The following is a 12871-nucleotide window of genomic DNA, read 5'->3' on the forward strand; positions in this document are numbered from 1 at the left end:
AACAGCTCATACTTGCATAAGAATAAAGAGTAAAAATGGAAATGAAAAACTTACAGTTCCCAAGGCCACCCCAGCCTTTATTAATGATGCCCCTCTGTCCAGTCTCTTCCAGAGCATCCACAATTATTTGAGTCATTTTCTCTGGTTCTTGAACAGGCTAAAATAAAATGAAAAGGTTACAACTGAATCATAATAAGGAGAATAACTACATAGCAGTCCAAACAAAAGCCAGACATCTGTATGGCAACAAATTTTAATTTTTTTTTAATTAATAAGCATAAAATTAACATGGAATCTAACACTCTGTGAACTATCACCTGCATCCTTTTGGAGAACCCCTACTAAATTAAACTTAAGATTAGACATATAGTTAGGAGGGAATTTTGAAAACAAACACCGTAAGACTATTAAGTTAAAGATGTTATCCATTTAGAACCTTTTGTGGTCAATCTTTTTAGATTTTATCTATTTTGCTCATTTCAGGAGGTCATATATGAGGTGTGGGCAGTGCCCTGGTACCTTTTCACAGTTTCTTTTCCTCGTCATTCTGACTAAAAAAACCTCAATCCAGAAGTAATAATTCAAACTACCAAACTTTACAAAGCATGCTTTTTTCTTTATTCATTTTAGTTCTCTAATAAGACTACCACAGTTTACAGCACAAGAGGAATTTGAATCTTAACAGAAGTAAATTGTAACTGCCTTAAAAAAATATTGAATCTTAGGAGAAATAATGAAAAAAAGAAACTCACAAGGCTACCAAATCCAATATAAATAGGCTTTTGACCAGCTTCAAGCCATTTTACAAGCTCTTGAGGAGGTTCATAATTTGATGCAAGATCAAGGAAGCAAAAGCCTACCACATCAACCTTAGGTCCCCAATCTGCAAATCAAGAAATGTGATTAACTCTTGTAGTGAGGATAAACCTATTATTTAATGGGAAAAATAAAAGGACATACAAAACCAAGAATGACAGACTTGGCCTCAATTGAGCTGTGGGGAAAGGAGAGGGAGTGGCAGACTGAAGGAGGAATTCCCTCAAACTCTATCCATCTTAGGCTTCTCCTTATCCAATTAACCAGGATGCTTCCTACTCTCCCCATCTGAAGCCTGAATATGCTATTAAAATTTGAACAATTCCCAGTTCCCTTGCATAAGCCCCAGTCAAGAGCTCAGCAATTACCAAATGTGAACCTAGACCTACTTGGCCCCTTTTTAATCCATGCATTTATGTCATGCCAACCTTTCCATCCCCAAATGCAAAGTTTCAGGTGCAAACCCACTCACTTTCATCTCTCCATCTCTCCCCAGCCACCTTCACTGCAGCTTAGGCATCACCATGTCCCACCTATATGAAGATTATTGACTACTCTATGTCACTTTGACTTCAAGTGGCCTAGCCTCTATCATTGGCACCAACTCAACAAGCAAAGCTGCAAAATGGGAATGTCATCTACCACAAACACCTGCTGGATTTAAATATTATCTCTCTCCAGAAGCATGAATTCATCAAACCCACTCCCAGACCACAGTCAACCATGAGGAAGCCAATGCAACTACTGCCTAAAGTCTTACAAGTTGCCCAACTCCATAAAGGCAGTTGAAAAACACTCACTCAGAAACAGCACTGACTTTGGATTTGAGAACACCAGAGCATCCAGTCATATAAGCAATGAGACATCCAAATTCCCATTCTCTTTTCAAGCACTTCAAAATTTATGTCGGCCTCTAAAGCATTGGACCACTAGTAGGCCATCAAGTTATCTTCACACCATAACTCTAGGGGATAATCACTATGCTTTCATCGCCCACCCTACAAACTCCACCACCTGCACTCCTATTTTCAACATAAAACAGCAACCAAACATGCCTTTAGGAAAACTTGTCTGATAGCTAGAAGTTCAACCTTAAGAATCGCAGACAAACCTGAATCAACTCTCACTCCACAGATCCACCCCAAAAAAGAAAAGGGAAAAAGAATTGTTTGTTGCTTTAAACTTTTTCTGAGATCTCTGCTGGTGGATACTAGAGCACTACATGCTCTGCCAACCTGAGGATAAGAATGATGAGCACACTCCAATAAGTGCAAAACTTAAGAGCTTGTCTCCCATCTCACTTATAACCACCTTTCCAACAAAACCTCTGTACAAACTACCCCCTCAACCTCAAATAATTTTGAGAGACCCATTAACGAGAATAACTGGAAAATAAGAAGATAGGAAACACCATATAATAAATTAATAATCATATTTTAATGTGAGTTGCTTAGCATAATGGAAATCTTTTTATGCTAGGAGAGGATAATACAAGCTATAACCTTAAGACATCTATTCTGGTTTAATCAGAAAAACAAAGCAATAACCTTTTGGCTTAGGAACAAGATGAGGACTCCATATATATCCATGTGGAATATCAGAATCAGATCCTTGCGAACCACTTAAATATGTAACAGGTCGAAGCTTCAGCTTTTTCTTCCTCATATCATTTACCATGTCCCGTATCCCAAGCCAAATCATCGAGTCAACAATTTGATATGACAACTGCAAATTTTGTAAGAAGCCAAAATAAGAAACAATCATGAAACTAGAGAAATAAGAATTTAAGCTATTAGATAAGTAAATAACAAGGCAACAAGAGGAAAAGATAAAAGGCTCACTCTATATCCAGCTGGTTGCTTCACACGGGACAAAGGATGTGGAAATTCGCTAGTTGGACTGTCATGAAAAATTAAAAAACGATATAATAATAGACTGCTATTACATGAGCAAGAAATTGAAAAAAGGCGAACTCTTAAATGGTTAAGAGCAATATCTACATCTCAGTAAGATTCCATTACCCAAACAAGACTTACGTCCATGGCATTGTGAAAAATATATGAATAGGTATTTTCAGTGCCTCTGCCACATGTGTATGTCCTAAAAAAAATAGCTCAGGTTAGTAACAGAAAATAAGACAGCCAAACATAGATAGGATAAATTCTTTGTCCAACAATGATCAAATAAAGTGGAAATATAATATTAGATTAAATTAACTGAGAAGAAAATGAAGAGGAACTTAGCATGATCATTTCCAAACTATTTGTTCCATATTAATAAGAATGTCAAGAAAGAGTTTGCAGCAGTGAGAAAAGACATGCTGGCCTACAGTTCAAAGAATAATAAGGTTTTTGCCATATAGAATGATATAACTGAGAAATATTTAAAGATTTCCCGAAAATCAACTTCTATTTCTTTCCGCCCCAATGGCTTGAAGAATATCTAATTCTAATCTAGCACCACTGCAAAAACTTTTGCTTCTGGTACCTCCCAGGAGTAAGAAGATGGACAACACCAAAGATGGGAAATATCAAGGAAAACTGAACTAAAGCTAGCCACTAAGTAAAGTTAGCACAACAAGATCACTTCATCTTCAAAAGGATGAAAATGCTCCCTGAAGCAAGGCAGGATTGGAAAGAAAGGGAAAATTGGGTTTGTTGTAGGAATTATTATAATGGAGGTTGACTAGTTCATTTAAAGAGCAACAAAGTAGGCAGACAATATTGGTAAATCCCAAGTTCTGCAAATGGCCATTCTAAAAGTAGTGACTGTGTCAGTTGTGTCAGTTATGACATTCCTCCTGCACTCCTAGCCACATGTTAGACACTATTACAGATGTTCAGAATTTAAGATAATTTTTCCCACAACAATTTTGATGATTAAGTTGAAAAACTGAAGAAATTGGCAGTCACTGTCTTTCGCAAGAACCCAATTGGAACAAGTTTTAGACAAGCAGAGGGTAGGATCTTGTTTTACTTTAGCTTTGGTTGCAACATCCAAATCATCAGAAATTTTCAAGAACCCCCTTTATATCTTCCTATCCCGTTCATCCGGTTCAATATCATTCGTGCAGACAAACAGTCTGATATTGTGGAAACAGGAGTTGTCTTATGTTTGTTTGAGTAAACCTCAAATGAGAATCGTGATCACAATGCTAACATTGATGAATGGGCTGTTGAACAATAATAGAAAAGAAAGAAAACATCATTTATTTTCATGTTCCAAATCAAACCATGGAAATATTTTTTAAACCACCCAAACATTCGATTTCATCGTTCCTGATAAACTGCTTCAGAGCACATTGAAAAGAGAGCAAAAATTTAGGTTTATTTAAGATTTCTTTGTAATTCAATCACTAAGGGTATTTGAATAATCTTACATATTTGAATTTTTCAGTGTCTAGCTTAGCAGTCATTTTGTTGTGGATTCTTTTTTCTCTTGATAGGGTCTATTCAAATATTGCTTAGAATTTAGCTAGCAGCCTAGCTGAAAATTTCAAATTTCAAGATGTTCCTCAATTTTCATTCAACTTCTATGGTATTGAATTTCTACTTTTGTTTAGCTTCTAGTTTGAGTTCAATTAGGAGCCTTTCTTGGTTTGCAATCTTTCAATTATGAGTTGTAGAAACATCATAATTCGTAACTTTGGTCTTAATAGGTTTTATATTGATTAGTCTTGCCCTTAGAAGGTTCTCAATTGCCTAAAAGGTTTTAAACAGTTTTGGAAACAAGGACTTATGTGGAAAATTGCAGCCTGATTTCATTTGATCACTAAGCATTTGAGGCATGATTACCTGGTAGGTTAGCATCTTCTTCCTTTCACTTGTTCTTCTTTCCTTCTCCTTCCTTTTCTATTTTCTTAATTGTCTGCACTAATGCATCCTTGATTGAACAATAAAACCCGAAATCATTTCTTTCTTCTTAAACTGAACACCCTGTACATACAAAATCCTAAACTACACTCTACCTTTACACTGTTATCCAACATACCAAAACCCAAACTAGCCACCATCCAGGAATTTAAGCAACCTATTTTCCATAATTCAAGCGAACTAATTACTGATAAATCCTTACCCTAGAACTTAACAATCAGCTTCCATCTTCACAATCTTTAAACCCATACCTTCATAAACCTCGTCACTCATGGAGTGATGGTAGCCAGCAATTTTAACTAATATAGTTATCCTGCATCATGGTTTTCACAGTTTGGGATACATGTCAATTTAGTGTCAGAATAGTTGCTCTCAAAAGAGAAATCAAGTTGAATCAGCAACAAAAATTATATGCCTCTAAGGTTTCAAGTTTAAAGCCTAGAACTTGTAACACTGACACTATAAAAATTAATGGCAACTCCTCTCACATATAGTGAGCACTGTACCAACTTACTGCACTGGTATTGCAGCAAATTTCTGTACCAGGTACAAGTTACCACACTGGTATCTAGAAGATACATAATTCAAGAGATTCTTAACAGAAAATAAAATAAATAAAATAAAATAAATTGGGTGATTATTTACAAAATCACCAAATTTTCAAAATAAAAACAAAGCAAACAAAAACGCAAAAACTAAAAGAGAAAAATGGCACACTTCACTATTATAGGTTGTTAGTAATGTATTCTAGAGCTCAACTAATTCTATATCAAGGTAAGTTAGGATTGCAGTATTAGTGCCCACTTTATAGGCTGATTTATAGTAATTATCTTTGTATAGTTAACTTCCTAATATAGGACTCTTGTATAATATATATTTTTTTTTTGATAAATAAGCATAGCATAGATTAACAAGAGGCAAAAAGCCACAAAGCATACAAGGAGTATACAAGGTAGCTAAGGCCAAACAACCAAAGAAAGAAAACCAAAAAACTCACCATCCCTTAATTGGAAGCTAACCATTCCAAAAAGCCTATAAGGGAGGGTGCTTCCTCACCAATATACAATTTAGCCCAACCCTATAAGTTACAAACAAAAGAATTTTTAAGCTTCTGAATTGCTAACACCCCCCCTCTAAAAGCTAGCATATTTCTCTCTTTCCAAAGCGTGCAAAAAATGAACGGAATGGATTTCCAAATTTTTTTCCTTTTTTTCCCCACAAAAGAGCCCCTCCAGCTAAATAAGACCTCCTTTACAATTTCAGGAAAAACCCATTGAGCACCAAACAACCCAAGAACAAAATCCCACAACACTCTGGCCACTGTACAATGTATTAGAATATGATTTACAATTTCCTTTTCACAATCACACAAAAAACAACAATTAGGAAGCTGCCACCTTCTTTTCTGGAGCTTATCCAGAGTAAGCACCTTCCCCCAAGCAGCTTCCCACGCGAAGAACGCAATTTTCGTTGGAACTCTATCCACCCAAACGTTACTTTTTGGGAAAACGGCAGCACTAGGGCTAACCAACAGACTGTACACTCTCTTGAATCTATACTGCCCGTTTTTCCCATCCTTCCAAAAACCGAGTCTTCCTCCAAAGTAGTCTTATGCCCTCTCAAAACAAGAAGTAAATTGCCTACCATGTCCAATTCCCAATCATTAAAGTCCCTAAGAAACCTTAAATTCCAGCCGCCTTGGCCGAAGTTCTGGTCCCACATCTCTTCCACTGTGGCATTCTTATGCACAGCCAAAGCATAAAGATGTGGGAACCTTTGTGACAGCACTGTAGATCCACACCATAGATTAGTCCAAAATCTAATTTTGGTGCCTTTTCCCAGTTTAAACACCATGTTTTCCCAACACCAAGCAAACTCCTTCAAAATCTCCTTCCAAACCCCTACTCCAAACACCCCATTTGCCTTCTTTGTCCTCCAACCAAGATCCTCTTACCCATACTTCGCCACAAGCACTTGCTTCCAAAGATCCTCCTTAACACAAGCAAATCTCCATACCCATTTACCAAGCCAGGCTTTGTTCAAAAGGGTTAGCTTTCTTAAGCCTAGCCCCCCCTTTTCCTTAACCTCGCAAACCACCTCCCAATTGACTAAGTGGGCTTTCTTTTCCAGATTACCCCCTCCCCACAGAAAATCTCTTGGCAACTTTTCTAACCTCCTTGCCACTGTCTTTGGCATGCGGAAAAGAGACATTTGATACAAGGGCATACTCGCCATCGTGGCCTTTATTAATGTAATTCTCCCACCTTTTGATATATATTGACATTTCCAAAGGGCAAGTCTCCTCCTCACTCTCTCTTCCATCCCATACCACACGGAAGAGGCCTTATTAGGCGCCCCCAATGGCAGCCCCAAGTAGACTACAGGCAGTTGTCCCACCCTACACCCTAGCTCCGTTGCCATCTCGTCCACCTCATCCACCTCCCCAACCCCAAAAGGCAAGTGTGAAATATTAATAGCCTGTCTTCTACCTCGCCGTATGCTACACCCAGAGATAAAACCCCCTTCAACAGCCCTCCTAATAAGAACACTCAGCACTTTCATTCCCATAACAAAAAGATAAAGGGAAAGGGGGTCCCCTTGCCACAACCCCTCAGAACTCGGAAAGAACCCGGCTGGCACTCCGTTCACCAAGACTGAAAACTTGGCTATAGATATACAACTCCACATCCATCCCAGCCACTTCGGCCCAAACCCCATTTTTTGCAAACCTTCATCAAAAACTGTCAGTTAACGCCTTCTCAATATCCAATTTGCAAATTAGACCTTTCTCTCCCCCTTTTTGCCATGAATCAATCACCTGGTTTGCAATTAAAGAAGCATCTAGAATTTGTCTCCCCATGACAAACCCATTCTGATTGGGGGAGACCACTTTTCCTATCACTTTCTTGAGTCTATTGGCCAGCACCTTAGCCAACAATTTATACAGGCCCCTTAACAAGCTGATGGGTCTATAATCCCCAAGGTCCTAAGCCCCCTCTTTCTTCTGTAGCAAGACCAGAAACGTATTGTTAAGGCTCCTAAGGAACGAATTCTGCTCATGAAATTCCTAAAACATATCCAAAATTTCCTCCTTTGCGAAACCCCAGCAGCTTTGCCAAAAAGCCGCAGTGAAACCGTCCGATCCTAGGGCTTTGTCCCCATTCATATCCATTAAAGCCGCCTGAACCTCAGACTCAGAAAAAGAGAGATCCAACAACTCCGCTTCTTGCTGATTGATTTGCTTTAAGTGCAATCCCCCTATGTCCGCCTTCCAATCCGAACTTTCTGAGAGCAATTGCTAAAAGGCGTTCGCTACCCCTTCCCTTACTTCTTGCTCCTCTGTTAACCACACCCCATTTATCTTGACTTTGTCCAGGGAATTAATTCTTCGATGAGCAGTAGCCATTCGATGAAAGTAACCCATATTTCTATTCCCTTCCCTTAGTCATAATTCCCTTGACAGCTGTCTCTGATGGGTTTCTTCCAAGGTCACCCACTTGGCATATCCCTCCTTGGCTTCCTTTTTATAGATTGTTTCCTCCTCCATCAAACTTCTCTCCCTTTCCACCATATCCTAGAGCTCCACTTGTTGGAGAGCTGCAACTTTATTGCACTCCAGTCTCCCGAACACCTCCCTATTCCAACTTTTTAGAATTTGTTTCATTTCCTTTAGCTTAGCAGCCAGTCTATAACTAGCACTGCCTCTAACCACCATCCCCTACCACAACCACGAAGAAGATCTTTAAACCCCTCAACTTTGAGCCACATATTTTCGAACCTGAAAGGGGAGGGTCCTCTTCTTTGACCACCACCCTCAAGTAGGACTGGGAAATGATCCGAGGTAGGTCGAGGTAATCTTCTCTGGACAACACTAATGAACTGATCGAGCCAACTAGGAGTTGCAAGAAATCTATCCAATCTGGCCAAAGACTGATTATTTAGGCCCCCACTCTAGGTAAATAATCTCCTTTGCAGCGGGAGGTCAACAAGCCCTAAATCGTCTATAACTTGAGAAAATCTCCTCATTGTTGAGGTTATTCTCCCTTGTCTGCTCCTTTCACTTTGGGATATGATGATATTAAAATCACCCCCTAAGCACCAGGGTTCTTCCCAAATTCCTCTAATCACCCCAATCTTCTCCCACAAACACTCCCTTTCTTCTCAGGAAAAAGGACAATAGACTCCCGTAAATACCCAGACTGCACTATCTTCCACATTCCTGGATCTACAGGAAATGGAAAACTAACCCACCCCCCAATCCAAAATTTCCATAGACCTTTTGTCCCAACAAATCAAGATGCCTCCTACCGAACCAGTAGCATCCAAGGTTCTCCAGTCTAAGAATCCCCCCGGACCTAAACTTCTCACCACCCTTTTAGCCATAACTTGTAACTTTGTCTCCTAGATACACACCAAATCCACCTTTTGCTTTCTTATGACAGATTTTATTATTTTCCTTTTAGTACTGTCATTCGCTCCCCTCACATTCCAACTCAAGATTTTTAGATTCATTGGACAACCGTTGACTGGCTCCCTCTGCCCTGAAGAGGACATTTCTTCTTAAGTTCCCCCTCATAGTTAATTGAACACTCCAACCTCTTAAGCTCCCTTTATCAAATTTTGATTTCTCCAGAAGACCTTTACTGTGTATCCTTTCCCTCCTTTTTCTTATTTTGATCAAGAAGCTCAGTATTTCCTTTTCCAGACCTACAGTCGAAAAGCCCAAAAAATGGTTGAATTTAGCCAGACTGCTTTCCTCCCAATTAACCTCCTTTTCACCCCTTACTTCTTGGGGTTCAGACTGAATTGAACCCCACTCCAGATCCCTTGCCGAATCTCCAATACAATTAACCTCAACCAAGTGCCAACAACCATTGCCAACCTCAGCATGCCCGTCTGCATCTAGGATGCTTACCAATTTTCCTTCCTGAATATCCTCCCTTAGCACCCCAGAATGGTCGTAATACTCCCGCTTCGGAGCCCGACCAAAATAAAAAGAATTAGGAAGGGAAGACCCCGAGACCCTTAAGCCCCACGAAATTGAATCATACCCATACCTTGCAGCTTCTTCCATTAGCGCACGGTCTGTCATTGTGTAGTGAGAATCCACCTGCTACTTCCTCCAGACTTCCTTTTCTCACATCATAATAAGCTCAAGCTCCGAGTTGCTCCCCTTGCAGGTTTCAGTGAGAACTAAGGAGCAAGCCTTCAATGGAAGCCCACTTACAGTAAGCTAGGACTGGGACGGGCCATGACTTTCCTTTAACAAGAGAGAAGGCCCAATAGACGGCGTGTTCACCTCAACGGCGGCCCACCCCTTACCTTTGGAACACGACGGCCCAACCTCTGGCCTAGACCCACCAACCATAACCCCCTTTAAGAGTTCTTCCTCTGATGGGCCTTGAGAAATAGGCCCAACAACACTCTTCGAGCCCGCGAATCCCACTGCAGGGCCAGACAAAGACGGCCCAACAACCAACAGTTCACGAGAAGGCCGGGTCAACGACCCATTTTGAGCCCTGATTTCAAATACTTCACTACCCGCCCCGTTCACCTGCCCTCCAGTCCCATCATCTGATCGGAACTGCACCTCGAGCCACGCGCTTGTCAACTCTTCCACTCACAGACCAAGGCATGCATCAGCGTCTCCCCTAACCTCTCCGCTTGATCAACCAGACGAGCCACTGCAGTTCACCGTGTTCTACCTCAGCGACGGCAGGATCTCCCACCAAAGGGAGAGTCGATAGGTCAACTTCTCTACCCCGATTTCCAACGAACTTGGCAGGTCTTCCCCATTCATTCTAACTAAAATCTGAGCCCACTGTAATTCCCCCATTCTCTATGTCTATGGATCGATGGCTAAGAAACCACCACACACTTCCCCCACTCTTTTTAGAATGGACGGTACCCACAATGATATTGGAAGACCCAGAATCCTCACCCAGGCTTCATTTCTTAATTCCCCTTCTTCCAAACACCCAGACCTTGGATTCCAGCGCTCCAAACCCATCTAAATCCCTCCCACCGACCCTTTCCCAGAGGTGAGGGCTCATCTGACCTCTTCCACAAATTCAAACTCCAATAGAACCCGTCCCTTCCCCAAACTTGCCAACCCTAGCTTTCCTTTCAACCCCCAAGAACTTGCCATTAGCCACCCCAACCTCTCCAAATCCTTTCCTCCTGCTAGACTAGGGTTCCAGTTTCCGACCACACAATGTTCCAATCTGTTTAGGTTTCTACTTATTTCCTCCCCTTTTACCTCCACTCTGACCTTTTTGCTATCCTTGCTCCACGGTTTCTTCACCAATTCGTCATTTGACCTTCCCAAGACCCTCTCTTCCTATTTGTACTCCTTTTTGTCGAGACAAACATCCAATTTATGCAAACTCTCCGCCATAGCCAACCATCCCCCCCTTTCTCCACTACCTTTCGAGATGCAGATGTTGTATCTCTTCTTCTCCAGATCAACAACCCCTAAACGGAGGAAGCATCCCGCACTATTGGCGACACCAGAGAGTAGCTTCTGCCCTTTTCCTTCCATCCCTTTTCCCATTTACCTTCTTTCCCATCCTTGATGCACTGGTACAAACCCTCCAGAAAAAGCCCTACACTCGCCGGCCCCAGACGAACCCATGATGAAACCCCCTTTTACTTTCCATGATGAATACCTGGGATTTGCCTTTTCTCTCCTCAACTCCTACTTCAAAAACCTTCAACTCCACCCAAAAGCTACTCCCCTTCCGTTTTCTTCGATTCTCCACTCGACTTTCTCCCTCCTCACCGTCGCTCTCGTGCACTCGCTCACTCTCCCTCATATTCTTTTTCTAATGAAAACTAACTAGGATGTAACCGAAAAAAATAACCTACGGAATATATGAGTAAATTTCCTGTCCTGTTTCACCATTCTGAACATGGTATCAGAGCAAGTTCAACTCTAACCCTAGCCACCTCTTAGTCTTGGTGATCCTTTCTTTTCCTTTTCCAATCCTAGTTTGTTTATTGTGAGGGTAGATTGATCCCCTCTTGTGTGATTGATCACTTTGTGCCTCCGTGTTTGAGGTTGTGTGCCTTGTAGTAATTGTATTTGTGATTCAAGATGATGGATAACATGTCTACTTCAAATCTTTGTGTTTTTGTTGGTACAACAGTGAAGTGTAATGGAAGAAATTATGTTCTTTGGTCCCCAGCTTTTCGTACTTTCCTGGGTTCCCAAGGTCGCGACCATCATCTTGTTGATAAAATGTTGGATCCTAAGGATTCCAAGTATGCAGCATGGTGTTAGTCTGACTGTGCAATGAAGACATGTATGTTGAATTCCTTGGAACCTGAGATTGCTGCCTCTATTGGTCTGGCATCAATGGCTAAAGAGATGTGGTATGCCAACAAAGAGATTTTTCTAATGATGGTAATAATTCTTGTATATTCTCTTTGTTTCAACTTGTTGATAATAAACAAGGTGAGAGGTCCCTTCCAAAATTTTTTGCTGCCTATAAAGGGATTATCAATAAATTTCGCGAGCTTCTACCTCTTTGTACAAATTTAGAGACTCAGAAGCGTTAATGGGAAAACCTATTTGTATGTGGTTTTTTAATGAATCTAAATGAGTAATATAACACTCTTAGGAGTCAATTGCTTGGGGACAATACCATGCCTACACTTCAGTCTGCTTTCTCTAGCCTACAATCTGCTTCTCTAACCTTGTCCTCCCCTGATGTGGATCTTGAGCATTCTGCCATGGCTGCACATGGCCGTGTGCGTGACACTGGAAAGAGCAAAAATCGTGATAGGTTATGTGAGTTTTGTGGTAAACGAGGGCACATTGTGGATCGATGTTGGGATAAGCTTTGAAGCCTGATCGGGCTACCAAAGGTGCTAAGTTGTCCAATATCCCTAAAGCAGCAGCTGTTACAATTGCTTCTAATGGATCTACTTCTTCTTCAGCCGTTCCTAAGGATGTTATTCAGATCTCTAAGGAGTATGATAGGTTGCTTCACTCTCAACCAAGTTCTATTGCTTCCCATGCCCTCCAGTCAGGCACTGGGGGCACTTGCTGCCTTCTCTCGTAATTCTTGGTTAATAGATTCAGTTGCATCAAATCATATGACTGGAGATCAGCATCAATTCAACAACTTTACACCTTGTCAGTCTCTTTCACCTATTACTGTTGCTGATGGTTCTGTTTC

General features: G+C 40.9%; 1 protein-coding gene across 3 annotated transcripts in view; it reads right to left on the minus strand.

The window, feature by feature from the left end:
- LOC100240956 (sterol 3-beta-glucosyltransferase UGT80A2) overlaps positions 1 to 12871 on the minus strand; it is a 57069-nt gene that overhangs the window by 11892 nt on the left and 32306 nt on the right. For all 3 annotated transcript variants that reach the window (XM_010654166.3, XM_019221120.2, XM_010654170.3), the window contains 5 exons: positions 2853 to 2916; positions 2658 to 2715; positions 2364 to 2541; positions 753 to 883; positions 55 to 157 (listed from right to left, as the gene is read on the minus strand). In XM_010654166.3, the coding sequence (XP_010652468.1) occupies positions 55 to 157; positions 753 to 883; positions 2364 to 2541; positions 2658 to 2715; positions 2853 to 2916 (534 nt within the window). The remainder of the gene's footprint in view (positions 1 to 54; positions 158 to 752; positions 884 to 2363; positions 2542 to 2657; positions 2716 to 2852; positions 2917 to 12871) is intronic.

This window comes from Vitis vinifera, chromosome 7 (assembly GCF_030704535.1).
Source record: "Vitis vinifera cultivar Pinot Noir 40024 chromosome 7, ASM3070453v1".
Lineage (NCBI taxonomy): Eukaryota > Viridiplantae > Streptophyta > Magnoliopsida > Vitales > Vitaceae > Vitis > Vitis vinifera.